The 26092-nt window shown below is 39.6% G+C and overlaps 1 protein-coding gene across 1 annotated transcript in view; it reads right to left on the reverse strand.

The window, feature by feature from the left end:
• Positions 1 to 7113: 7113 nt before the first annotated feature.
• The window catches only part of chrnb1l (cholinergic receptor, nicotinic, beta 1 (muscle) like), a 50102-nt gene continuing 31123 nt past the window's right edge, over positions 7114 to 26092 (reverse strand). The window contains 4 exon segments of the mRNA XM_055156218.1: positions 7114 to 7254; positions 9560 to 9692; positions 25161 to 25273; positions 25275 to 25343. Of these exon segments, the coding sequence (XP_055012193.1) occupies positions 7114 to 7254; positions 9560 to 9692; positions 25161 to 25273; positions 25275 to 25343 (456 nt within the window).

Here is a 26092-nt window from a genome sequence, read left to right on the forward strand (position 1 = left end):
CTTTAAAGCAACAATACCATTTCTGGACACCTCTGGTATGTACTGGACTAGTCTAGTTTCGGGAAAATGCCAGAAAACCAAAATAGGCCCCTTCGAATGTCCGGTGTGTGAACTTTGACCCAGTGCTCGTAAACACCTCTCCCACCCCACGTCCCCCACCCGTCCACTCTCTCGCTCCCTGTGCTGTCCATTATGTAACTGGGCCTTTGTGCTGGGACAGTGGCTCAGGCTCTGGGGCACCGCTCTGCTGCTACTGTTTTCATCTTAAAAAGTGTTTCGGACAAAGGAAATAGTGTTGAGGGATTAAAAAGGACCACTCCAGAGTCAGCCAGTACAAAAAGTCAAGAGTTTGAGGTGTTTTGAAGTTCCAAAGCTCATTTTGTGCCTAATTTTGCTCATACAGGTTCAGACAATGTGAGCAGAAGATGATGTCCGCTCTGTTGAACCTCACGTGATGGCAGGTCCTGGACACGTTTCGTTGGGTTCTTGAGTTCGGTCCAGTTTTGTGTCTCTGTATCAGTGTGAGCCGATTCAAATGTGTGAGAAATAATAATACAGTCTGGAATATTTTTGGGAGGATTCGTATGAACATATTTACATTTGGAATAAAAACTCTTATCTCATTTTCGTAGAGGAAATCTACCATCTGCTTGGGCCATAACTTGTGAGATGTTTTTGCTTTGCCTCCAATGCTCCACAGTATGGCTTTAAAGCCAACCTATTCTTTTAACCAAGTTATAGTTGTTTCCATGCACCATTTACTCACCTCAAGTTGTATTTGGAGTGATCTGTGCATGTTTGTGTAATTTTGAAGATTGTTTATGAGACCTAAGGTACTCTATCAATAAATCATGTTTAAAATACTAAAATACAATATCATAAAATACCCAAGGCCACAGACACATTTGTAAATAACGGACAGAGACGTGCCTTTAAATGATGGAATAAAAATTTGTTAAAAACCTAAAGGAGCAACAATTTTTTTTTTATTCTATAAAAAAAAAACAGGTTTGTGAAGTTGTAGTGTACAGTTTTGTATGTTTTTTGTATATTTATGGAGAATAGTCATGTGGACACATGGGTGATGTAAACTTGTGGGTGGAGCGCTGGAGAAGAAGAATCTTACAGCTAATATTAAAGGGTTCAAATAGAGTTTAGGGGAGATCACTAAATTACTGTATCATGATGACATGTGCAACCTCTTCAGGCATGTTTTCGATGATTTATTCTCTAAAAACCAGGCAATGGTTAGAACAGGGGTGTCCAAACTTTTTTCACGAAGGGCCACACATCTAAACACAGATGAGGCAGAGGGCTGATCGAGGGCTGTAGACTGATGCTCAATACAGTGAATAATTGAAATATGTGCATGTTTAACATGTTAGAATGAGCCATCAGTCTTTATTCATGCTAAGAGGAAACAAGTCTGTAACAGAAATAAATGTTAAAAATCAACCAAGCGAGGACGACTTGAGAGAGTGCAGCCCCACCCAGAACAAAATGGAAAGTGCTACCACACAAATACAACAACAGAACTTAAAAACCCAAAGTGCAAACTAAAAGGTACGGGCTAAACTCCTCCCAAGTACAACCTGGGAACTTAAAGGAAACTAAAGCTAAAAGCCCAGGGATGATGACTAATAAAACCAAGTTTATTTATGATGCAGTGGAGCTAACGTCAAAACTTATATAACGTCACTTTAATACGAACAGTACAACAGTACAAACCATAAACAAAATAAACAAAACAAACAAAACAGCAGCAGACCAATCCTGTGATATATAATAAGGACAGACAAGTGTTAAAAGGATTAAAACAATTTTAAAACCTTGGGCTAAAAACAACACCTGTCCATCTCAACACACGGGGGGGAAAGATCTGCCACTGCTTCACTTTAGCTCTGACACCAGCAGAAGTCAGGACTGAGGCGTTGCTGCTGCTGGCACAGGAAGTTGACGTCAGGTGATTAAAACATAAGGGCGCCCCCTGCTGTCAGCCACACTTATTTTCACTATGTCATTTACCGACCAACCCCAGTACACACCCACTGTGACATACTTATTTCATTGTCCAGTTTGATTTTCTTACTTTGTGATACATGTAGGATTCGGCACACTTGCAGGGTCATGCTGGTACAATGCAACTGCAAATGATGGAAAACAAGTCAAAAATGTCTGAGCCATACTTGACATGTCAAAAGACGTTTTATTTCAACACAATTCCCTTATGTAACATTATACATAAATACATTAAGAAGCACAAATACAAAGGAATACGGAATAGTTCAGATGTGGAACGTTGAATCTGTCTGAAGAAGCACCGAGGCACAGAAGAGAAACATCCAACCAGAACACTTCAAATCTTACCCACAGACAAGACAAAACTAAATGTTTATGGTTTATTTTTTGTGAATAGGTCGATTCAAATTCTGCACTTCCATTTGAGGCCCAGGGCTGGTGGGGTGAGCTCCAGACACACACGTAAATACCTGACCATAGTATTAGAAATATACTTCATATGTATTCAACATGTGGCTTAAAGGGCCCATCTCATGCAAAATCAACTTTTCAGAGCTTTGTACCTTCTAAGAGTGATGTGTGGACCTTGTATTTGTCGCCAAAGTGTTTTTTAGATTGATTCGGCATTTTTTTAATTAAACAAATTGCAGCATATTTCTGCCACCCTCCCACGTGACAACGAACTAAAGCTGCTACAACGATGACACGGCACATACACCTATGACACATTGTGACGTAGCAGAAGGCGCTTCGCTATTGTGTAATGGATGTTCCAAAACTCTAATTGTGCTTGTTTATGTGCAGAAGATACAATGTGAAAAGAGTTATTTTACATGAGATGGGCCCTTTAAAGAAACTGTATATGGTCTGTGCTCTTACTACAAGAGTCTTCACCTGCAGATAGAAAGTTTGTCTCATTCTCAGTTTATGTTCAGGCCCCATGTGAAGCTCAGAACCTTCAGAATTCCCTCCCTGAGCTGCAGAGGCTGCACTAGCACTGACTCAGGACTGGTGCAGGTGCTGGAGTTCAGGTAGAGACCATTCAGTTCAGAGAGAGACACTTTAGGTTTAAACACACTGGATTTCAGTTTTGAAACTGGTCACTGTTTTTGCAGTTAACCATAAATCAGCACTACGACTATCATCAGTAAAAGCTCGATTTGATTTGAACATGTTTAGTTCACATGTGGGGACAGACAGGTCATGTTTATAGAATTTAAAACCAAAATCTTAATCCAATGGGGGGAAGAGATTAAGAAAAAAAAAAAAAAGTATATGGATTTGAACTGAAACGGAAACTTGGGTGTACACATGCATGGACTACATCCTTTAGCTCTCCACCCCCCAAGTAGCTCACCAAAGCATTTCTAAATTAGACATATTGTGCTGAATAATTAAAATCTGTTTAGTTAAATGACTTTTGATGCCTAATTTTGTTCACTAATAAATGGATAATGGTTTATGTTTTATAGGCATTTAACTGTACCTGATCTAAGGCTCGCCGTGGCTCTTCTAAATGCTACATTTCTTTTTGTAAAAGTAGCTCACCGGAGGAAAAAGGTTAGAGATTCCTGACATACAGTATATGGATGGGTGCGTGCATGTGTCCACATTTGTGGGTATGCTGGGGGGTATTGATATAAACATATATGTACATGAGTATAAAATGTAGATGTGTGTGTGTGTGTGTGTGTGTGTGTACGCTACCGGTCAAAAGTTTTAGAACACCACTTTTTCTGTTTTTTTACTGTTTACTGTTGACCAAAACATATTCTAAACTTTTGATTGATGGGTGTGTCCACCTTTGTCAGATAGAACAGCTGAACACACTCGTGGCCTACTTTTTACAACAGAAATCAAATATTGTTCAGAAAGTTCTTCCCAAGTCTGTTGCAGAAGTTTCCATAAATGTGTGGCACTTGTAGGTTGCTTCACTCTTCATCCAGTTCATCCCAAACCAGCTCCATGGGGTTTAAGTCTGGACACTGTGCTGCTGCTGGACACTCCACGTTTTCAAGTTTTGTCGTCTTGTTCTTTTTTCCTGAGGTGGTTTTGGCAGAGCTTGGACTTGTGTTTGTATCTTTCATCTTTTTTTTAACCTCTGTTTGTTCAGTTTTTACAGTTGTACCATTTCAAACGACTCATTGGACTTGCACGACTTGAATTGCAACAAATAACTGGAAAAATGAGGATGTTCTAAAACTTTTGATCAGCAGTGTATATACTGTATGCGTGCATATATGTATGTATGTATTTGTATATATATATATATATATATATATATATATATATATATACACACATACTAAAACATACTATATATATGTATATATATAACTAAATGGACATTGAATGTGTCTAATGAAATGAATAGATATATATTAAAAGAAACCAAAACCTGAAAAAAAAAAAAAAAAAAACAACTTGAATTTATGTTATGCCCTTTCTAAATGTCCAGTGTCTTGTTTATATTATAATGTTAGATACATTTGTGTTCATAAAGGTCATTTTTATGTATTGTTAAAAAAAAAATCTAAATCTTACGTACAATTTCTTTAAAGCTGGCATACTCGATTGTCCCCATGTTCCCAAAGCAAAGTCTGCTAGTTCCAAGCTCTAATTTGGAGGAAAACAGAACTTTAGTGATGTACCAAAAAAAAAAAAAAAAAAAAGATATTCCAGTTGTGTTGCTTTTTATAATTCCATACAGTTATATAAGTGCGATTAAACAAATACACCACGTCAACATAGTTGGACCTGTTTCCTTTGTGCAGACAGAGAAGACATTTCAGTTCCATGTGGAAAAGCCTGACAACTAGAGAGAGATACAGTATCATCTATAAACCAAATCAAAACATCTACATCCTGACTCCATCTGCAGTGGAATTCTTAAAGAGGGAGTATTACACTTCTGTGGGTTATTAACTGTAACACGTCACATATTTACATGACCAGGTTACCTTTTATTGCTTTAAAAGTGCTGTATTCCCCAAAAAACAACACTTTTAGGCTGCGTTCAGACTGCAGCCTGAAGTGACCCAAATCCGATTTTTTGGCCTCTATGTTCCTGTATCCGATCTTTTAATGACAGTCTGAACGACACAGATCAGATTTTTTCAAATGCGACCCAGGCCACTTGGATATGTGCTCCTGAATCCGATACATATCCGATCTTTTGACATGCGACTTCAGTCTGAACAGCCAAAGCGCATCCATCCGACCTACACGTCATTAACAAGTGACAAACGTCACTATTCTGCGCTGAAGCAGGCGGAAACCGGAACTGTAAAATCGCCAGGTGCTCAATGCTCGCGACCATGTTTGGACAACTAAACACAGAGCACGCTCGCTGCGGTTGACGCATGGGGTTGACGTCATCGTGTCTCCAGTACGCATGCGGGACACTTTTGGGCCGTTTACCGTTCACACTGAAGTCACATACAAGTCGCATTTAATTGGAAATGTGAATGACCTCGCAAAAACATCAGATTTCACAAAAAAAAATTGAATTGGGCATTAAGCCCTGCAGTCTGAACGTCGCCTTAGTTTTTGAAGCTCTGAGTCCCCTGGCCCCTTGCTCCCACGCTACGGCACTCCCCCTTCAAAGTGTGATCACAACACAATCAGCGTGCATCCCACTAATGAAACCACTGTACATTGTATCAGGTTTGTGACGGTGTAATGTGCAATTTTGTATCATACTTTTGTATATTTACGGAGTATAATTGTGCAGCAGCGTGGGTGATGTAGGCTTGTGATCGGAGCACTGGAGAAGAAGAATCTTACAGCTATAAGCTATAGCTTATAGCTTTGAATACAGTTTGGGAGAGATCGCTAAATTACTCAAACATGCATGGATGACATCTAAAACCTCTTCAGGCAGGTTTTGTGATGATTACTGTATTTTTCAGACTATACGTTGCACTTTTTTCATGGTTTGGGTGTTTCCTGTGACTTAAACTCCGGTGTGACTTATATATTAAAATGTTCACACTGAAGCTGAGAGACGCCCTAGTCTTGTGTGTGAGTATCTGCTGCTCCTGTTCTTCCTGCACCACTCTCACTTCACTCTACTGCACATGTCTCCTGCAGAAAGAGCCTCTGTTCTTTCTGTATCATGTCAGTCGATCGCACCATTACTTCTGCACCACTGAACAATTTAACATTTAAACAGACTTATAAAGACGACTGAGAAGACTGAACACAAATGCTCCCAAAAAAACCCTCATATTTTGCGATTACAAACTGCAAGAAATCTCCAGCTGAAAATGGTAATTGAGCAGCAGAAAGAAAGTTTGGAGTGAGAGAGAAACATGTGAGGGACTGACAAAAGGCGGGGATGGAGAACACAGCTTCACGGTAACCAAGAGAGTGTATCATGAAACTTTCCTGAAGTCACTGGATGGATGGACAAAGCCTGAACTTCAGTGACACTGAAACCATCCTGTCGGGATTCAGAAAGGTCGGAATAATTCTAACTAGAACTGATGCTGAGTCTGACGACAGCGACACAGAAGAGGAAGCGGTGCTCTGTTTACCTCCGGAGGTCGAGGCCGAGTTGTTCAGAAGTGACACAGAGGATGAAGAATTGAATGGATTTCAGTGATTTGGAGTGAGATGGAGAGTTTGGTAAACTTGTTCTGTTCTGTTGTTTATGTTATAGTTTATCTGAAGAACTGTTCATATGTGACGTTAACAGTCTGTTGTTCTCTCTTCTATTGTTTTTACTAGAACTTGACTTTCAGCATGAAATGCTGGTTTCTTGTCTCTGATTTTGTAATATAAATTTCCCCCCCAAAAATGCAACTTATATTTGTTTTTTTCTTCATTACACATTTTTTGGCTGGTGCGACTTATACTCCAGAGTGACTTATAGTCCAAAAAATACATTATACTATAGTAGAAAGCTCCAAAAATCCATTTGTATAATACCCTGTCTTTAAACTACCTCAAATATAAAACACGTGAATATAATAAAAATTAATAGAATTCTCATAGAAGCTAAACATTCCAGTAAAATGCCCAATGTGCAGCCTGATCCCATTTAAATACAAAACACATAAGCGTACATGGTGGAGAGGGGCCGGGCAGAGTCTATGGGAAGGCCTGGTCTGGAGTGTAGTTGAAGCTGGCGTCCAGGAACATGGCCAGAGTGCCCAGTGTGGTGATGATACAGAAGAGCCACAGGAAGAGGCGGTCCACTACCAGAGCGATGAACTGCCAATCACCCGTCATCTGCCAATCACAGACAAACATGTTACAAAGACTCAAACATCTGCCAGTCACAGACGTGTCTCCTTAATCCAGCAATAATGTTCGATGTCGTTTGTAGTGTTGTCCTGATAATAAAACTTTATTTTTTTACTAACCCATAAACTCCTGAAGATGAGATTTGATATTTTATTACTTATTTTTCTATTTTATTTTGACTTGTACATACTGTATACATTTATATAATAATGTTTTATTTGACACCTGTCTCTTGCCATATTTTTTGCTACTTATTTAGAATTTATTATTACCATTAATAATTTTACTTTATATTATATTGTGATGTCTGAGCTCCTGTGGATTAATAAAGTTTATCTAAGTCAAAATCTAAGGAAACTTGATGCTCAAGACCAATTCCAATATCACTATGTTAATAAAGAAAACACTTTCTTTAGACAATACAATATGATTTTCACCATTAAATAGTACTACTTTCTTGAAAGAAATGGTTTAAGTGGCTCTTGTTCTGCTTTGTGTTTTGTTGCCTTTGTGTTTTGTCTTATGTTCCTTTTTTCGTGTACTAAACTGTGACTGCGTGCACTGTACAGACTGCAGAGGGCGCAGTCGTCCTGCCTCCACCAGTTGGAATACAGCACTGTGTAAATGATCACGTGACCAAACTGATCACGTGACCAAACTGTTAGGTATGAAAACAAACTAATCCTTGGTCTGAAAAAAAATAATTTGTTAGAATAAAGTATCAGAAGACTACATGAACTGTGTAACTTTTCTGATGGTTCACCACCTCCTTGTCTCCTTGTCTAAAGCCTTTACGGCTTTACCAACAATATTTCACACTATCATGATCAACTTGTCTGTCTCTTTGGAGACAAGTAAATGACAACACCAGGCTAAGTTCACTGTTGGGCAAGTTACTTTTAAACTGTAATACATTATTTATGACTTGTTACTCTCATTTCAAAGTAATTAGTTACATTACTGCATTTAAAATGTAAGACATTATATTATTATTACAGCACTTTTAAGTTACTCTCACCAAAATAACTGAAGATGCTGAACTTGTGTGCCGTATATGGACTAAACCAGGACTGAACCAGGACTGAACCAGGTCTAAATAGCGTGGAGTTCTGCTCAGGTTCTTTTGCTCGCAGTCACCTGATGGTCTATGTGGGCGCATCTCTGGTGTTTCACTGCTGCTCATCTTGCTGTGATTTTAGCGAATTTATATGAAGAAAAACCCACCACTTCAATCCAGTCACATTTGTATCGAGTAAAATATATATATATATATTTTTTCCCTGTAATGCCACATTACTGCATTACAGCAAAAAGCAATGCATTACAATAATTTGTTACATTTAATAACGCCTTACTCCAAACACTAGCTAAGTTACTAGTCGGATCTGTGCAGAGACGACCCCTTCCACAGTAAGACTGTGGAACTACCTTGTTTTTCAAGGTAGTTTTTGGCAATAAAAACTGAATGGATTCAAAATGAGTTTAATGCCATACAGTGGAACTTTTCCAGCAGTTTACAGTCAAATCTAGTTGGAATTATCGTATTTTTTGGACTATAAGGCACACTTGAAATCCTTTTTTTTTTTTTTTTCAGAATTCGAGAGAGCGCCTTATGTATTAATTCTAGTTGTACTTACTGACCTAGAACTTATTTTATGTGGTACACGGTGCTCAAAAAAATGTGAAAATGTTTTAAGTATGACTTTGGTAAACTATGAAGCCGCATTGGATGGATTTTTGGAGCATTACAACTACCATAGTCAGAAGCCTTGCAGAGTAAAAGGTGAAGTATAGTTCTGTGTCGACTCAATGTACACTGTTGCCTTTGTCACAGAGAAAACACACATATTTCACTGAGTCGTGTCCTTTAGTCCGACAGACGCTGAACCGCATCAGCAGCACAAGGAGCGAGCTTTTTTTTCAGCGCTTATAGATTATGCAAATGAGCCACGTGGTTTTAAGTTTGGGCACAAAGCTGCATTAAACACATTATTACTCAATGTATATTTGAGTCCTCCTCCTAGGAAAAAAAAAAACTTAAATGATCCACGGATTCACATTCATAATCCACACTCACCAACACAGGGAGGCAACGCGAGGTGAGTTACGCCACAATCTGCCAATGGATCATGGACGCCTGGGCTAAGGATCAGTCTCAAGTGTCTGTTTGTTTCACTTAATGTGCCTTATAATCCGGATGTGCCTTTATAGTCCAAAAACTACGGTATGATTATTTATTAATTAAAAACCCAACCCTCCCAGACCAGTGGGGGCAGTGTGGCGGACTAACCGTGTCATCTGTGTCCTGTTTCTTGAGCTGTTCGGCCATGTAGGTGACAGCAGCGATGGCCGACTTGAGGTTCGGAGGCAGGATCAGGCAGTACCCGTCCGGATGTCTCTGTAAGTGCACCGTGCTTTCACATCTGCGACAAAAACAGGACGGAAACAGATACATGGGAATGCATTCTGAAGAATACATTGAATTGCACATTTTTTTGAGAAATTTTGGGATTAGATTAAGATTTTAAGACAATAAAACTGGTCAAACCAAATAAGAGCAAGAATACCAATAAATAATAAAAAGGTAAAAAACATAAAAATAAATAAAAAGACACAGAGGATCCCACAACTCTCAGGGTGTTAAAACAAGAATAAAAGCATAAAAGAGAAAAAAATATTTGGGATATGGTCACATACATAATACATAATACCAAAAATCTCAGATATGTTTGTAGTATTTTTTATATAAAAAGGAGAAAATACGATCACTAGTAATCCGCCATATTTGTTTACGTCGCAAAGCATTCTGGGTAACCTCGTCACAAGGTTGTACGGATTCGCCGTTTTTGTTGATGAAGAGTCTCGACAAGATGAGCACGTCTTCTGTTCAGCCTTTTCAGTTTGAACCAGAGCGCACATCAAGTTTGGAGGACAACTCGGTGGACAATAATGATGAACATGAAGACGATCAAAGAGGTGAGGAAGAGAGAGCTGGTCACAGTTGATGGTGCCTGTGCAACAAGTGCGCTCCAATTCTAACAGATAGGGTAAATTTACTTATTTTATTAGTATGGAGTAAGAAATATGGAGTAAGCAATCTTTCAGAAATATTGGTGTGCATAGGATAGAAATCTGTGTATATTGTCGGACTTTTGCACTGCATACAAACTGAACCAGAACTAAACCAGGACTGAACCAGGACTAAACCAGGACTGATCATCTTGGTTTTGAGAGAGAGAGAGAACAGGGCTCGGGGTTCACTCATTCAGATATATAGAAGTTCAACATTCAGATATATAAAAGATGAGACCAACACTACACTTGGTAAACACAAGTACTAACAAAGTCAGATGTTTGGTTGTATTAATAAAAAAAAAAACTCCCAATGTGACAGTGGATTTGGTTATTAACAGTGAAAGTCAGCTTGCCATGATAAATAACTGTTCAGCACCTGGATTTTCGTACGGGCAATTATGTACAAACCCCGAGGCAGAGCTCTGCGCCGGTGAAACACCAAATTTATTTTAATTATTTTTTATTTATTTATCTGAGACAGGGGCAGCACACAATTTTTGCATTAACCTTAACAGGAGAGATGCATTGTACATCAGGTTGTAGTATCAGTGCTAATTTTTACCTGTCGTCCCTGGACAGATTCACTGATTGATTATATTTAACTGACCTTGACTATCAACTGTTCTTGGAGACCTATGTAGCATGTTTTTGGGTTTTAATGTTCCCCGATCATTATTCCAGTTCCCCCTTGAAAACCAATGTTGACAAACTCTGCCCACAGAAGCATCACAGCACGACTGGCTCTACGGAAAACCATGAGGGTCAAATTAGTGTTGGTTTTGCAAACATTAAAGGGATTTTTTGACATAAATCTGTATGGCATCCCCGTCATCAGTGTTGTGCATCCACACCGACTTACCCCCGAAAGCCAGGTGACAGCCGCGCACGGATCCATCACTTTCTTCAGTTGTTCGGCAGTGTTTACATGCGCAGACCGCCGCCACGCGAGAGAGCTAACGAGAGAGCTAGAGCCATAAGTATATGAGCTTGTATAAGATACATATGAATATATCTAAAAAATGGTGCGAACTCTTGATTATCCAGGCTGTAACAACAAAAATCTGGCTGAATCTCCACGCACATTTCACTGTTTTCCTGTCACGGACTTTGCGCTGAGGAAACTTTGGCTTCAATGTGGAAACCAAACCAGGTAAGAATAAAGAAGTGCCGCTACATTTACAAGAGAGCAGGTTCAAGAATCAGCTGTAACTCTGTGTGCAGTAAATCACTCAGTGTCATATCACCAGTGAAGCTTCTACAAAACGTAACTTTATAAGTCGACTGTTATTACTATTGTAAATGTCACGTACACTATTGGCAGCAGCTACATGGACGTGTGAATGATTCTATGTTTCTATTAGTCGTCCATGCTTCAGTCACAGTGTCGGCTCTATGTTCGCTGTATACGAGTTTATAAATGACGTGATGGGTGATTGTCGCTCACTCGGTCTCTCACGGCTCCAGCGTCAACTTGTACCACTTCTCTGTCTTTTCTCTCTCTCTCTGCCCGTTCTAACTCCATCTGGTGAAATTCGGCATCAGTATAATCGGGTTCACAAAGATCTCCCCTTGGGTTTGTGGTAAAGGCAAAGTCTTTATTGTCAGTGTCATAATCAGACATGTTGTCGCTAACATTCGGAGCAGTAAACAAAGTGAACCGGGCTCATATACTTATGGCTCTAGCTCTCTCGTTAGCTCTCTCGCGTGGCGGCGGTCTGCGCATGTAAACACTGCCGAACAACTGAAGAAAGTGATGGATCCGTGCGCGGCTGTCACCTGGCTTTCGGGGGTAAGTCGGTGTGGATGCACAACACTGATGACGGGGATGACATACAGATTTATGTAAAAAAATCCGAACTATCCCTTTAACAAATCTGACCCACTAAAGCATAGTCCCATTTCAATTTCTCAATGGGTTTTCATTGTATTTATGTTGTTTGTGTTTGGGGCCTTGATTGATGGATTTTGAAAATAAATCACATGTGATTTAAGTAAAATACGAAGCTTAGTCTTGACACAACGGTGGTGGTGGTAATTTGGTGTTTCAGGGGCAGGGTTGGCCTAACCAAGTCAGTGCACCAAGTTAATAAAAGTTGGCGAGGGCAAAGCGTTTGGTCACGTTCAGACCGAATGCATGACTGTTTACAAAATGGAGAAAAAATATTATGAAGAAATTCTGAATTACAAAAATATGGGACCTATCCTGTTGGGATTACCAAGGAGCAAAAATATTGCATCCGAAGATGTGCAAAATATTGTATTGATGGTAAACAACAAAAACATCTCTTCTAGCCTATTTATCTCTAAAGACAGTCTTGAGAAGCATATAATTGTGTGGTTGCTATCCATAACCCAGACTGTCATCCAGCAGCCTAGACTATATTCACAACATAAGAGTTAAGTGGAAGCACGTCAGGCTACGTCACTGTATTTATGACTCAATATGCATGTTTGTTTATAGCTTAACAGCCGACACTTTGTACTACGTGTCATACTCTAAGAAGGATATGGAAGAGAAAAGAAAAGTTGTTGTGGGCTGGGAGGAGGCGAACAAGATTTTCAAGGAATTTCAGGATAGTCCCCAAGGAGGGCACTTCGGCTAACAAAAAACTAGAGGCTCCATTTCTGCCAGTTTTTTTTCTGGAATGGGGAATGGGGATAGACATTGATAAATGGGTAGGACTGCATTTACTCATAAAATTATTTAAAGTGGGCCTATTAGTAGTAGGCATGTTCATTTAACATGATTATGTCTGCTTCTGAAATACCAGGTTTCTGAATGTCCTGTGTGTCAGTATAGCAGGCTGTCTCTAAAGCAGGAACTGGATTACATCCCCATATGTGTGTAGCGTTATATTCACATTGCAGTTCAAATCACTGATCAGATCACTGGCAGCAAACTGTGTCTATGTGTCTATTTTAGGTGGACCAACCAATGGAACTAATTGGCATGGACTTGGTGGGGAAGCTCACCATGACTGAAAGTGGGACTCAGTATATGTGGGTCATGGTGGACTACTACACAAAATGGGCAGAGGCATACCCCATACCTAACAAAAATGCTGAAACTGTAACACAGTGCGTTATCAGGTTTTTCTACAGGTTTGGAGCTCCCAAGAGAAAACTGATGGACCAGGGTACAGAATTTGTCAATGAAGTAAGTTTGCATTTTGATAAGGCGTTGATAGCCTATTGCCTCAAACACTTAGTTTGAAGAATGTGCTATTAATACGTGGCTTTTAAAAATGGTTCTGAAACTGCTTAACCATAACATCTGTCAGTTTCTGAATGTGGAGAGGAGCCTTTGTGCTCCTTACCACCCCCAGACAAATGGCCTGGTGGAACACTTAAATGGAACAATTCAAAGGTGAATCCATTAAGACATTTTCTAATTCCACACCCATGTTTAGTTGGGCTAAAAATTTAGGACTAGACTAATGACTATTGATGCATTTTTACCTCCAGAACCCTGTGCAAGTTGGTTGCCAACAAGCCCCAAACATGGGACAAATTTCTGGATGCAGTGATGTTTGGGCTTAGAAGCCGACCACATTTAACAACAAAGTTTTCACCTTTTTTTTTTTTTTTGATGTTTGGCATGGAGGCCCGCTATCCCTGAGGGCCCTGAGCACTATGAGGTATGTATCACTAATATGTCAGCCAACTTATCCTGAACACATAAACTTATTGATGTTTTTGTTTTCCCTTCATTTTAAATGTGGATGCTTCAGTGGAGGAGGTCATAGCTCAGTGCGTCGTATCAAGTGGAGTAGCCATAAAAGAAAAGATCGATTCCACTGGCAAAGAAAATGTAAGAAAAAAGCAGGAAAAGTGGCAAAAAGTGTCCAAAAAAGCACCTTCTGCAGTTGGCCAGACTGTCCTCAGGAAAAAACCTTAGGACACAACAAAGAATGGGTGGAAAACTGGAGAGAAGCTGGTTGGGTCCTTATACTATCACCCACATTGAAAAAAAAAGTGCAGATTTAGTGGATGAGAATGGTACTGCTTATTTTAAAGTAAGTATAGACCATCTAAAACCATTCCTAAAACAAAACCCCAAAGTACCACACAAAATCCTCACCACCAACACTTCCGAAGAGCCACCAAAAAAAATACCAAGACTGGATTGTTCAAGCCCTACATCAAGCTCATCATCATCACCATCACCACCAGCTGCCTCATCCTCACCTCCAGCTTCTGCCTTACACCACGAGCAACAACTCTGTCCACCTTCTAAAGAAGAGATAATAAAGTGCAGTAAGTAATGTCCTGTAAAGTAATATATGCAAAGACAAATTTAAATAACATGAAGTTATTGTGTAGACTATATGTGTATATGGAGTCCCACGTTTTGCTTTCAATAGTGGGCCCTACAATTTTTTTTTTTTATTATGACATTTTCCGGTTGGGTCCTGGAAAGAAGTTGGACATTGAGGTACAGACGATTTCTTGATCCTTGTAACATATTTTCTCTTTTACAATGGTGTACTTATCAATGTCTTTTTCTAAATGTTCATAGGCTATAAATACACACTTGTTGTGTCAGGTAAGGCAATACAACAAAAACTCAGGAAAAGCCTACCACCTGGACACATGTGCTATTACAGCTATGTGGAAGAAAAAAACAGTGAAACTGAAGGTGTGCTGAATAACCAAAAATAACTCTGGTGGTCAGTCAGTCATTTTGTCCCATTTAATAAGTGAATTATCTTTTGTGTCCATGATGTAGCTTTCCTCTAACATACTGTATGCATTTCAGGCCAAATATCCATCCTTGAAAAAAATAAATATATTTGAATGGATTTGCTGGGAGAAACAGAAGCCAAAATCAAGAAATGTTTAGAGACTGTCACAGCCCCTCAAGCTCCTCTGACCTCATCTGCCACTCCCTGAGTGGACACCTCCTTCCCCCTTTGTTTCAGGAGTGGAGACAGGTGCTGGAGCCATCCTCAGCTGAGCTCACTTTACAATCAACAGGGTTGAAAAGTGACTCAAGCCACTCAAGTCAGCTCAGCACTGCCAGATCGTAATGCTACGTTCCAGCTACGTTTGTTATACCTACCTGTAACTCTTATACTTACCTTTTATCCATCTGCCTCAGATCTCCGTGCTCCATCCACCTGCTCCCACCTGCTCCGATCTGCTCCACAGTTGTGCTGTATCCTGTTCTGATCTGTAAAATTCCTGGAAGCATCTCTGTAATAAATATCTATTTTCCCCATTGACCTGTGTCTGCTCTTGGGCTCTGGCTGTATGTCACAGACACAACCAGGTCTTTTTGTAAGACCCCTATTATTTGTTTATCATAGAGTAATGTACTGCAGCTAACTGTAAAACACCTAATTTTCTCTACAGAGTGTTTATGCATTCTCATTATGTTCCAGTATCAAAATGGAAAATGGAGACAGTAATTCATCCAATTCAGCAAGACTCTTTGTCGTGTGGAGTCTTTGCCTTGAAGGTGTGTGGCACAGAATAAAAGCAGAAATAAGGTTTTTCAGGAGCTTAGACAATCTGTTTGTCTCAAAGTTTTGTTTTAGTTTGTAGTACACATTCTGCTTGGTGATAAACTTAATTTTGGGTCCAGTGATATTAATCAGAGAAGAATGGAGATGGCTACCAATTTGTTGATGAATTCTGGTAAGACTGCCTGTGTGTTTGTAGACATACTTGTGTCTGTTATGTAGCAAACATTTAATTTCTGACTTCTTCAACAATTAATAGATGACTTAAGTGTACTTTGTCACTTCTGTTGTGAAGTGGACCCTGATGATGATCATAACTAAAAAAAATCACTTGGGCAATTTCTTTTGTTTCCCTGTTTAGACATATTTTATCAGGTTGGGTTGTAGATGGCCTATTATGTAATGATTTATAATGGATAGACCACCTTATCGAAATAAGGAGCTTTTTATTACAGATTTGTTGTGACGCTTGTGAGCTGTGGTTTCATGCTGGATGTGTGGGAAATCCATCACTTCAGTCAACATACCTCTGATGTCTGCAGCAATTAACAGCCTATTCTCTGTAGTTAACCTTTTGAAAATCACAACTCTTGTGGTGTAACAGTAACACGGTCATCCCTTGGGTGAAAGATCCAGGTGCAACTCCGGGCAAGAGTGTCCAGCGATTTGAATTGAGGGGATCCTTTTTAACATCAGAAACTACATATCCCATGATTCATTTCAGTGCAGACAACATGAAGAAATATGTTTTTGACTTCTTTTAATTCTTGGGATTATGACGGAGATAAAATTCTTGTCAAGGTATTTTAAAAGCAAAAAAGTGTCCCATCTACAATTAAATCAGCCTCTTCTAAATATCATAGTGTGAGATGCATATCGTGATCATATCGGGGCTAAGGGGGGAGCTCCAGTCATTTGGTAAGTCTATTTTTGGCCTGACTCTGTGGGTGCTGATTTGCTGTAAATATTATTGAAAATACTTCTTCAGAAAAAGTTACCAGAACGGGTCATAACTCAGGAACGACTCAAGGGATTGAGCTAAAATTTGAGATTCTTCCTTTGGTGATTTTAGAAATTTTTAGAAGTGTGTGAAATGCATGTAATGAATTTGATGAGACCACAGGAAGAACAGCTACTGATATTTCTGTGGCTAATGGGAATTTTAATAAACTAAAATAAACCCCAAACTTAGAGTGTCCCAGTATTATTTTATTTAGAAATTCTGGTCACCCTATTCTAATTTGGATTTCACTACAGTGTCGATACCTTATTAGAGTGCATAACCTTTGTACTATGTTTGTAGAAGTTTCATGTGGTCAGTTTTGGACGGGGTTTTGAGGCTGGCCTGGTCCTCCTCCCGTCTCCTGCCCCAGACTGAGTCGAGTCCAACTGTGTGGGAGCCGGGGACCAGGGCTTTGTTCTGATCTCAGTGCCCCATTACCGACCAGAGTGGTAAACAAGACCAACTACAATACAGAAAAAAAACATTCATTCATGTGGGACGAGTAATTACAGACAGAGGGGGTAGAAGAGCCAAAAATTGTACAAATAATATTACTCAAGTAGAAGGTCCAAGAAGAGTAAAACATATTTTGGGAAACTGCAATTATACAACTATAAAGGCCGCCACACACCATAGGAGAATTTGCCCGACTCAGGTGGCGATTTGCTTCTCTCAGAGTTTGTGAAGCGTGAGCTGAGTTTGTCACCATGAGAGATACGGGAACAGCCGATAAAACAGAGTGTCAGGGGCAGAGGAGCGACGGACACAGAGACACAACATACAAACTCAAGATAGAGCAAATATAATGAGACTTTATTCCTCAGCTCTCGTAAAGTGGTAAATTTAAACGTCTCATCCACATTATCCAGAGAAACTGTCCTCTGCAAATAATGATATCCAGTCCACAAACAGAGCTGTGAATCCAGTTTGAGTTGTTCTTTAAAAGTAAAAAGTGAGTAGTTCCTCGTGTGTGTCTGTTTACATCCACACGGGGCACAGTTCGAGGTGAAGATGCAGATTAGTGACAGTGACTCTACTTCCTGTGCAATTTATCTCCAATCTGTTATACTTTAAAAATTCTGTATTTGAAGTTTTGCACAACATTTCACAAATAATAACACAGTTTTGACTTGTATCTAAACTATAAGTGCAGAGCTCTGACCTTTTGAACACTTAAGAGTCTCAGAGCGACTGGTTTTACAGGAGACAGGAAACAACACACACACTTACAGGTTTATATCCTGTGGTCCACAGACAGATCCCACTGCAGTTTTTGTGATCAGAGATATTAAATCTTATAAGATTCTCCTTGTGTCTGTGGTGTGAACTTTTTGTTGCATGTTTAAAAATTGTTTAAGACAGAAAAATCCGCTAGTGTGTGTGGCAGGCTTTAGAGCAGCTGCGGGCATAACATCTGAGGTGAATGCAAGAAGGAAAAAACAGGAAATAATTCACAAAATCTGGTGTTTTTAAAGGACAAACACAAAAAATGAGACAAACTAAATCAAATCTGAAGGAGCTACGAGAAACACAAATGTTCAAATAATTTCAGATTGTCATGAAGATTTACAATACAGTATATTACTCAAGTAAGAGTTCTGTTCCACTGTACTGTATATTACTTAAGTAAATGTACTGTTATAGTGTAAAATATATTACTCAAGAGTACTGTCACAGTGTACAATAAAATACTCAAGTTAGAGTACTGTTACACTGTATAATATAATACTCAAATAAGAGTAGTATGGGGTGTGAAAAAGTAAGTTTTTTTTTTTTTTTTTTTTTTTTACTTGAGTATCAAATGTTGATCATATATAATGGACAGTTCTGTGCTGCAATCTAACTCAAATCAAAACTTTCACCAGTAAATACTCGTATGTTGGCAAGAGACAGTCGTGTGCTGCCATCTTGTGGTTGAAATGGAACATGACCAGACACTTCATAACTGACTTTGAGTGTTAGAAGTATATATGGTCAAAAGTCCCACTGTACAGATCAAGATTCAGTAATTTCTAACAGTCAGTGATGAGCAGCTCTAGAGTCAGTCCTGTGTCAGTAAAAGACTGTGGTTTGGAGCAGATGGGAGACTGGAGAACGAGGCTTAAACTGGAGATGGAGCTCGTTTCAGCTCAGGATTTCAGGATGAGCCTGGACTTGTTAAGCCACTTCGATGAAATACCCCTTTACTATTGAATGTACAATAACAGAGAAACTGTTTATACATAATATAAAAGACAATTGTATGTCATATATAGTCGGGGGTCCCTGTTCCAGCTCTCCATCAGTTTGGGGGTCCCTGGCCTGGAAAACTTTGAAGACTCCTGCTTTAGTGTGTTGTATTCTGTCCTGCTCTGAACATTTATGGAGCATTGCACAGAATCTTACAGCAAACCATAAGGAGGGTATGAAAAGTGCCAGGGAGAGATCACTAGATTACTCAAATATGCATGGATGACAGCTAAAACCTCTTCACTTGTTTTTGATGAGTGAACAACAGTATAACATGATAGAAAGCTCCAAAAAGTACATTTTTGGATAACTCCCTCTCTTCAATGTGATGTAAACAGCCAGATAAAAATGCACTTTACATTTAGGATGGCAAAATGAGATAATGAAACAAATAACACTGTTTATTTATTTAATTATCACCATTATTGAATAACCACATCATCTTAACATCAGAATCCCCTGGCATCCTTCCTCACATGTTACAAAACACATCCTGCCTGTGTAAGCTGATCTGTTCTGGGTTAAAGTCCACATAGCAGGTTACATGAGCGCGGACGTCCCTGTCGCACCTGTCACGGTCACCTCGATCACACGACCTGAGTCCACACACACAAACATGTCTGAGCGCACATGCTTCTGAGGGGCACAGGGACCAGAGCCAGTGACAATAGAGCAAACGTGAGCCGGACCAGCATGCACCAGGACAGGGTCAGGGCGCGACTCCAACACGCACGCTTCACAACTACAGACGACACACGAGGGAGACGCCACATTTAAATCAGTGTTTCCCAAACTTTTCTTCTGGGGACCCATATTTTAAAAGTCATAAACCTTCGCAACCCAAGTCAATAGACATTCATAAATCATAAAGTGATCGTGTTTCTGAACAATTAGTATGACTGAAGTTTGAAACAATGAAAAACAGTCATTGAAGCAGCAATAAAAGGATCCAGAAGTCGACTATTTGGACATTAAATGTAGAATTTCTTTTTCTTTTCCACATTCAATTGAACCAGCAATACTGGAATAAAATAGTCAATAAGATAATTACAAAAAAAAAATAGAAATGATACAAACAAGTCTTAGAATTTGAACATTTCTAGTGAGATGGGTGGACCTGTGTGTTTGTAGTGTGTTCAGTTCGGGTGCAGAGAGTGCAGCAGCAGGTCAGACTCAGCATTCAGTCTGTTTCTGTGCTTTGTTTTCATTTTTGTGAGCTCAGAAAATCCTAATTCACACATATGTAGTAGTGAAAGGAATAAGCAGAGCAACACTGGTCCTGCTGTGGACAGGAGATTCTGATGAAATGTTCATCCAGAATGACGATAAGATCACAGATCTATATTGTCTTTGCAGAGTGCGATCTCTCATGTGTCAGATCTGTATATTACAGACCGACATGCAGATCATGACAAGGTGACCCAAACAAAAAAAAAATCTCTTGCGACCCACTTGAGGATCGTGATCCAGTCTTTGGGAAACAATGATTTAAAGGACATGCATTATCCAAACCTGACTTTGTTGACCATTTGACCATGTCTGTTTTCCCCTGGAGTTGTATTTTGAGAAAATGAAAAATACTTATCCCAAGGTGACTAAAAGCATGTTAAAAGGGAGATAAAGCCACACAAAATGCATAATATGTACAACTGTATGTAGCATAACATAAAAAAGGGTATTATAATCACAACTGAACCTTGGATTCCAGTGCACAGACGGTGCACATTTTGATTACTGTATAGTTAGTTAATTTTCTTTAGTAATTTAACATAACATGCATAAATATGACCTGTGTCTCCAGATACAAAGTAAACATGTTCAAAACAAACATTCATTTGACTGATAATAATTATTTTCCATTACAAAACAATGGACATGATCTCATTACTCACACTAAGTCACTCCCCCTTCAGAGCGCTATCACAACACAATCAGCGTACATCCCACTAATGGAACTACTGCACATCACATCAAGTTTGTCAAGTTACTGTGTACAGTTTGTATCATGTTTTTGTGTATTTATGGAGAATAGTCATGTGAGAGCATGGGTGATGTAGACTTGTGGGCGGAGCCTTGCACAGAACCTCCAAAGGGACAGTTCAGAATTTTGGACATAGGGTCTCATTTCCTAGTGAGCCAGAGTACTGTAAATGTGTGGAGACACTTTTTGAAATAATCCATCCAGTCCTTGTATTTGGAGAGGTTGTTGACGCTAGGCTAGTGCATGTCAATGGCCATAGTTAGCCACTAAAAACAGTCTTACCCACTCCACAAAACACCTGAGGCAAATCTATTATTACACCAGACTGACAATGTGAATGTCTGTGTTGATTGATAGAATAATTTTAGAAGTAAAACTAAACTTGTATCACATAAATCGTCGCACATTGAGGGACTTATTTTCTCAGCAGCAGCAGAATTTTACTCTGCTCTAGTTAGTGGTGATGATATGAACGTGGCCATAACTGGAATAGACTTCTTCCTGTCTTCTATGTGTCACTATGGCAACTGCAGGTAAACAAACTATTACAGAGCCGGTAAGACACGTGCTAGGTGATATCAGTCCGCCGCTGCAGAGTTTTCTATCAGGAAGTACAACTCACTGCTGCTGCTCAGACATAAATCCTTCAAATGCAAGTTTGGTTTTACTTCTGAAATTTTTCTATCGACAGTCAGTTGTAATAATAGATTTTCCTCAGGTACACTGTGGAGTGGGTAAGACTGTTTTTAGTGGCAGGATAACTATGGCCATTGACTTGCACTAGTCTAGCACCAGTGACCTCTGCAAATACAAGGACTGGATGGATTATTTCAGAAAGTGTCTCCACACATCTACAGTACTCTGGCTCACTAGGAAATGAGGCTCTATGTCCAAAATTCTGAACTATCCCTTTAAGGAGGGTTTGACTAGAGCCAGAGAGAGATTGCTAGATTCCTCAAACATGCATGGATGACATCTAAAACCATTTCAGGCATGTTTTTGATGAGAGAACAATGTTAGAACATGTCAAAAAGCTAAAATATATATAATGTTTTGTATAATAGCCCCTCTTTAACACAACCAGACCTCAGTTTAGTCACACACTTTTCTCTTGTGCTTCATGTGGTTAACTTAGACATCCAGTCAGACATCTTAATAGCCCCATAAACATAATCGCCCTAATCCTTACAACTATGCACCACCTGCCCATATGTCCCGACATGCATGAAGCCATAAACATGCAACAACACAATCCCCTATATCTCCGACCATAAACAAGACAACCGCACCCACCACAGCAGCCACACCCGCCCTCTCGGGGGCAGCAACCGGCCCTAAGTGGTCTCCCCTCCACCATATCTGTCCAGGATTACCCCCCTAATGCGCAACCCAAACACTGGCTTAGGGGCTGGCGACTGCGGACAGGCCCAGCTCGGAGTCTCTCGAGCGGGGAGAGAGATGTGATGGGCCTGGGCGGAGGTATGGGGTAGCCCTGTTTTATGGAGCTAAATATAAACTGTGCATGTACAGTGGCACGCTGGTTAGGGGTGTCGCCTCAAAGCAAGAAGTTCCTGGGTTTGATTCCCACTCTTTACTATTTGTCCGTATTCAGTTTTATCTTACATTTGTTACTGTCACTGTCTAAAAATTATGTATAAATATGTGTGGATCTTTATGCAAAATGTTTTTAGCTTTCTATCACGTTATAATGTTGTTCCTTCATCAAAAACATGGCTGAAGAGGTTATAGATGTCACCCATGTTTCAGTAACTGAGTGATCTATATCAGGTTGTGATAGGACTCTAAAGGGGGAGTGACTTAGCACGAGGAGCAAAGGGAAGAGAGACTCAGAACGTCAAAAACAAAAGTGAAACATGTTAATATTCTCATTTTCAATACAGTCTGTGCTGGGAAAGTTCATTTTCTACATAAATGAGTGAATAATGGCTTTTATTTGTCAGTTTCTTCTTTGTCAGATTGTGTTGATGTCAATGTTTAGTTTTGGACATTTGTGTTCAGCCCAAATGTCCAAAACTAACCATGCACCATCATTGTTGAAAAACTTGACTTTTACCACAGTCTGGTCTTGGAATGTGTAACTTAGTAAACTTAATGAACTGGACAAAACAGGAACCAGACCAGAATCAGATCAGACCTGAGACTCGACTCTGCACAAATCTACACTTTGTATATTTGATATTATATGGAAGCCTGTGGTTTACATCTGAAACATTTAGGCTCATCTATGAAATCCAAATAATAAAATATTTTACCAAAAAAACAAGATGAACATTTATTTTTTCATAACTTTACTTATGTGCACCCATCAGGTTTCTGAAGCGCAGGAGAGTTCTGACTGTCTGGCCACTGCTGTCTGAGGGTGCACAACCTGTGGCTCGTGTTCACACCTGCATGGTGCTGTTTGTTGCAAACAAAACGAACAGCACTGTTGTGCAGCAGACTGGCACTATTGGCGGTGAGGATCTGTCCAGTGGCATGGAGTGTCTATTTAGCGGTGGGACAGATGTTGCGGTGCACACTCCGCTGTGAGTTTGTGGATGTGGTGGTGGAGCGGGGGAGTGGGGGGGGGGCGACGGGGGGGCGAGGCTGTGGTGCTTCTGTCATCTCGTTTTTATTTGGTAAGATCTTGTATTATTTGGATATCATAGATGCACGTGCTTCCATATAATATCAAATATACAAAGTGTAGATTGTGCAGAGTCGAGTCTCAGGTCTGATCTGATTCTGGTCTGGTTCCTGCTTTGTCCAGTTCATTAAGTTTAGTTCATTAAGTTCATTAAGAAGTTACACATTCCCAGACCAGACTGTGAAAAGTAAATATTTTTAACACTGATGGTGCACGGTTAGAAAAGTTAATAAAAAATAAATAATAATAAAGTTTTGGACATTTGATTTTTCACACTAAGTTCAGTCCAAATACTACACATTGAAATCAACACAATCTGATCCCCCCAAACATCCTGGATCTTATTCTTTGCTCTTACTTCCATAAAACATTATGAAATGAACTATTGGATCGGGACTTGGTATCGGCAGATGCTCAAAATCAAAGGACTCGGACTCGGACTCGGGGGCAAAAAAAGTGTGATCGGAACATCCCTATTTATAATGTCACTCACATGAGAGAGTGGTGGGTCATTCCTAATAGGCTCTATCCTCTCTGTAAATATAATTGACAGCTGAGGAGTGAGTGCAAGAAAGCTATATTGCCATGTTTTACCTTTATATCAACTAAAGATGTAAGATAAATTGCAAACAAAATCACTATTTGAACAGACACAACTGACAAATCTCAAAGATCGCAATGTTTAAGGACCATAATTTCCTCCACAAACAACAATATCTCCAGTTTTATTCTGCATAAAAGCTGCTAACCCTGCAGTGTAGTTGTGTACAAACAAGTTCTGAAATGTGATTCTTCTGTTAGATTATCAGTTGCCTTTTTGTCAATTTTCTGGAAAGGTATAACATTAAAATATAAATTTAAGAGTCCCGTATTACACAAAATGGATTCTTGTGAGTTTACATCATGTTAGAATGTTGTAACCACATCGAAAACAGACCTGGAGTTGTGTTTTGTTTCATTCACACATAAGAATAATCCAAGATTATTAGGCTGTCTGCATCCACAAACATCAAAAAGTTCTGTTCTGTTCCACCTTGTGATGTCATGAAGCAGCAGTTTTCAAGTTAACAGCTCCTTTTACCTTTGTTTAGTAGTCCAGAGCTGAAATCATCCAAATATTTCTAGTAAAGGTGGAGCACTTTCTATATGACATCACAAGGTTCAAGTGTTTTCCTGAGAGAAGAACTCAATACGCACTCAAAACTCAAAACTCCAAGTCTGTTTGTGACGAAGAAACAACATTATAACAAAAAAATAAAATAAATAAATGTTTTTAAAAAAAAAAGCATAATATAGGCCTTTTAATATTTAACTTAATAAAGTTTTCCAAATTAATTCAGTCCTATTATCTACACAACTTGGAAACTTTTAGAGAAAAAGACTTGATGGACACTCTGGATGGTGAAAAAAAGCATCACTAAAGATCTGCATTATTTTGTAAAGAGAATTTGTTTTTTGTAATAGGATAAATGCCCACTCTGTTTGTCTGACCTTCCTCTCCACGGCAAGACCAGGTCGGGGTTAATCTTCCTGAAGAAGTACTCTCCTCCGGGCGAGCGGCCATTATAACTCCTGATGGGCGTGTCCTCTCCAGACTCCTCCCCCCCTCTCCACTGACTCCTCCTGCTCGGGCCGCGCCATGCCGATGTACTTGGGCAAGAAGTCAATGAAGGCCTGGAACAAACCAAAAAAGTTTTACAAGGTGCTCTTCAGCAAGTTGACCTCACTATGCAGAAACAGACTTCAGTGCTCGCAGCTCTTGTTTTTAGCTTTAACAACAGCTGCACTGGGTTAGACTCACATAAGCAAAGACTGACAGTCTGTGCCATCTGCCCCACAACCACCAATCACTCACAACATTCATGCTAGGACAAAATGGTCAAAGTGTCTTGCTCATAAACACAAAGACGGAATGCCATGTAATCCATAAAGTGGCATTCATCTCTGAGCTCTTAAAATGCTGTGGTTGCATCACAGGTAAAAATACAGACTTGTCCTGCAATTTTTCAGTCTATAAACCAGCTCTGGATTCATTCTGTGGGGCTTCATTTGTTTATTTCTCATTGTTCATTCTCATTGCTGACAGCAGAGAGAGCTCCAACGTCTAAAGACCTCACTGGAAACTGAGGTGCAGACAGAAGCGACAAGACAGAAGTCATAGTGTTTTGCCCACAGAAGCAAAGAGACAGTGCCAGAAGTGGTGGTTGTCAAGGTGGTTTCTATGGTGGTTGCTATGGCAGTGGTTGTTATGATGGTTGCTATGCTGGTTGCTATGGTGGTAGGTACGGTTGTCATTTTGGTTGTTATGGTGGTTGCTATAGTGATTGCTATAGTTACTGTCATGGTGGTTTTTATGGTGGTTGCTATGGTGGTTGTCATGGTGATTGCCATGGTGGTTGCTATGGTGGTTGTTATGGTGGTTG

Source organism: Boleophthalmus pectinirostris, unplaced genomic scaffold (genome assembly GCF_026225935.1).
Source record: "Boleophthalmus pectinirostris isolate CB_2022bp ecotype Guang Dong unplaced genomic scaffold, ASM2622593v1 HiC_scaffold_20, whole genome shotgun sequence".
Taxonomy (NCBI): Eukaryota; Metazoa; Chordata; class Actinopteri; order Gobiiformes; family Gobiidae; genus Boleophthalmus; species Boleophthalmus pectinirostris.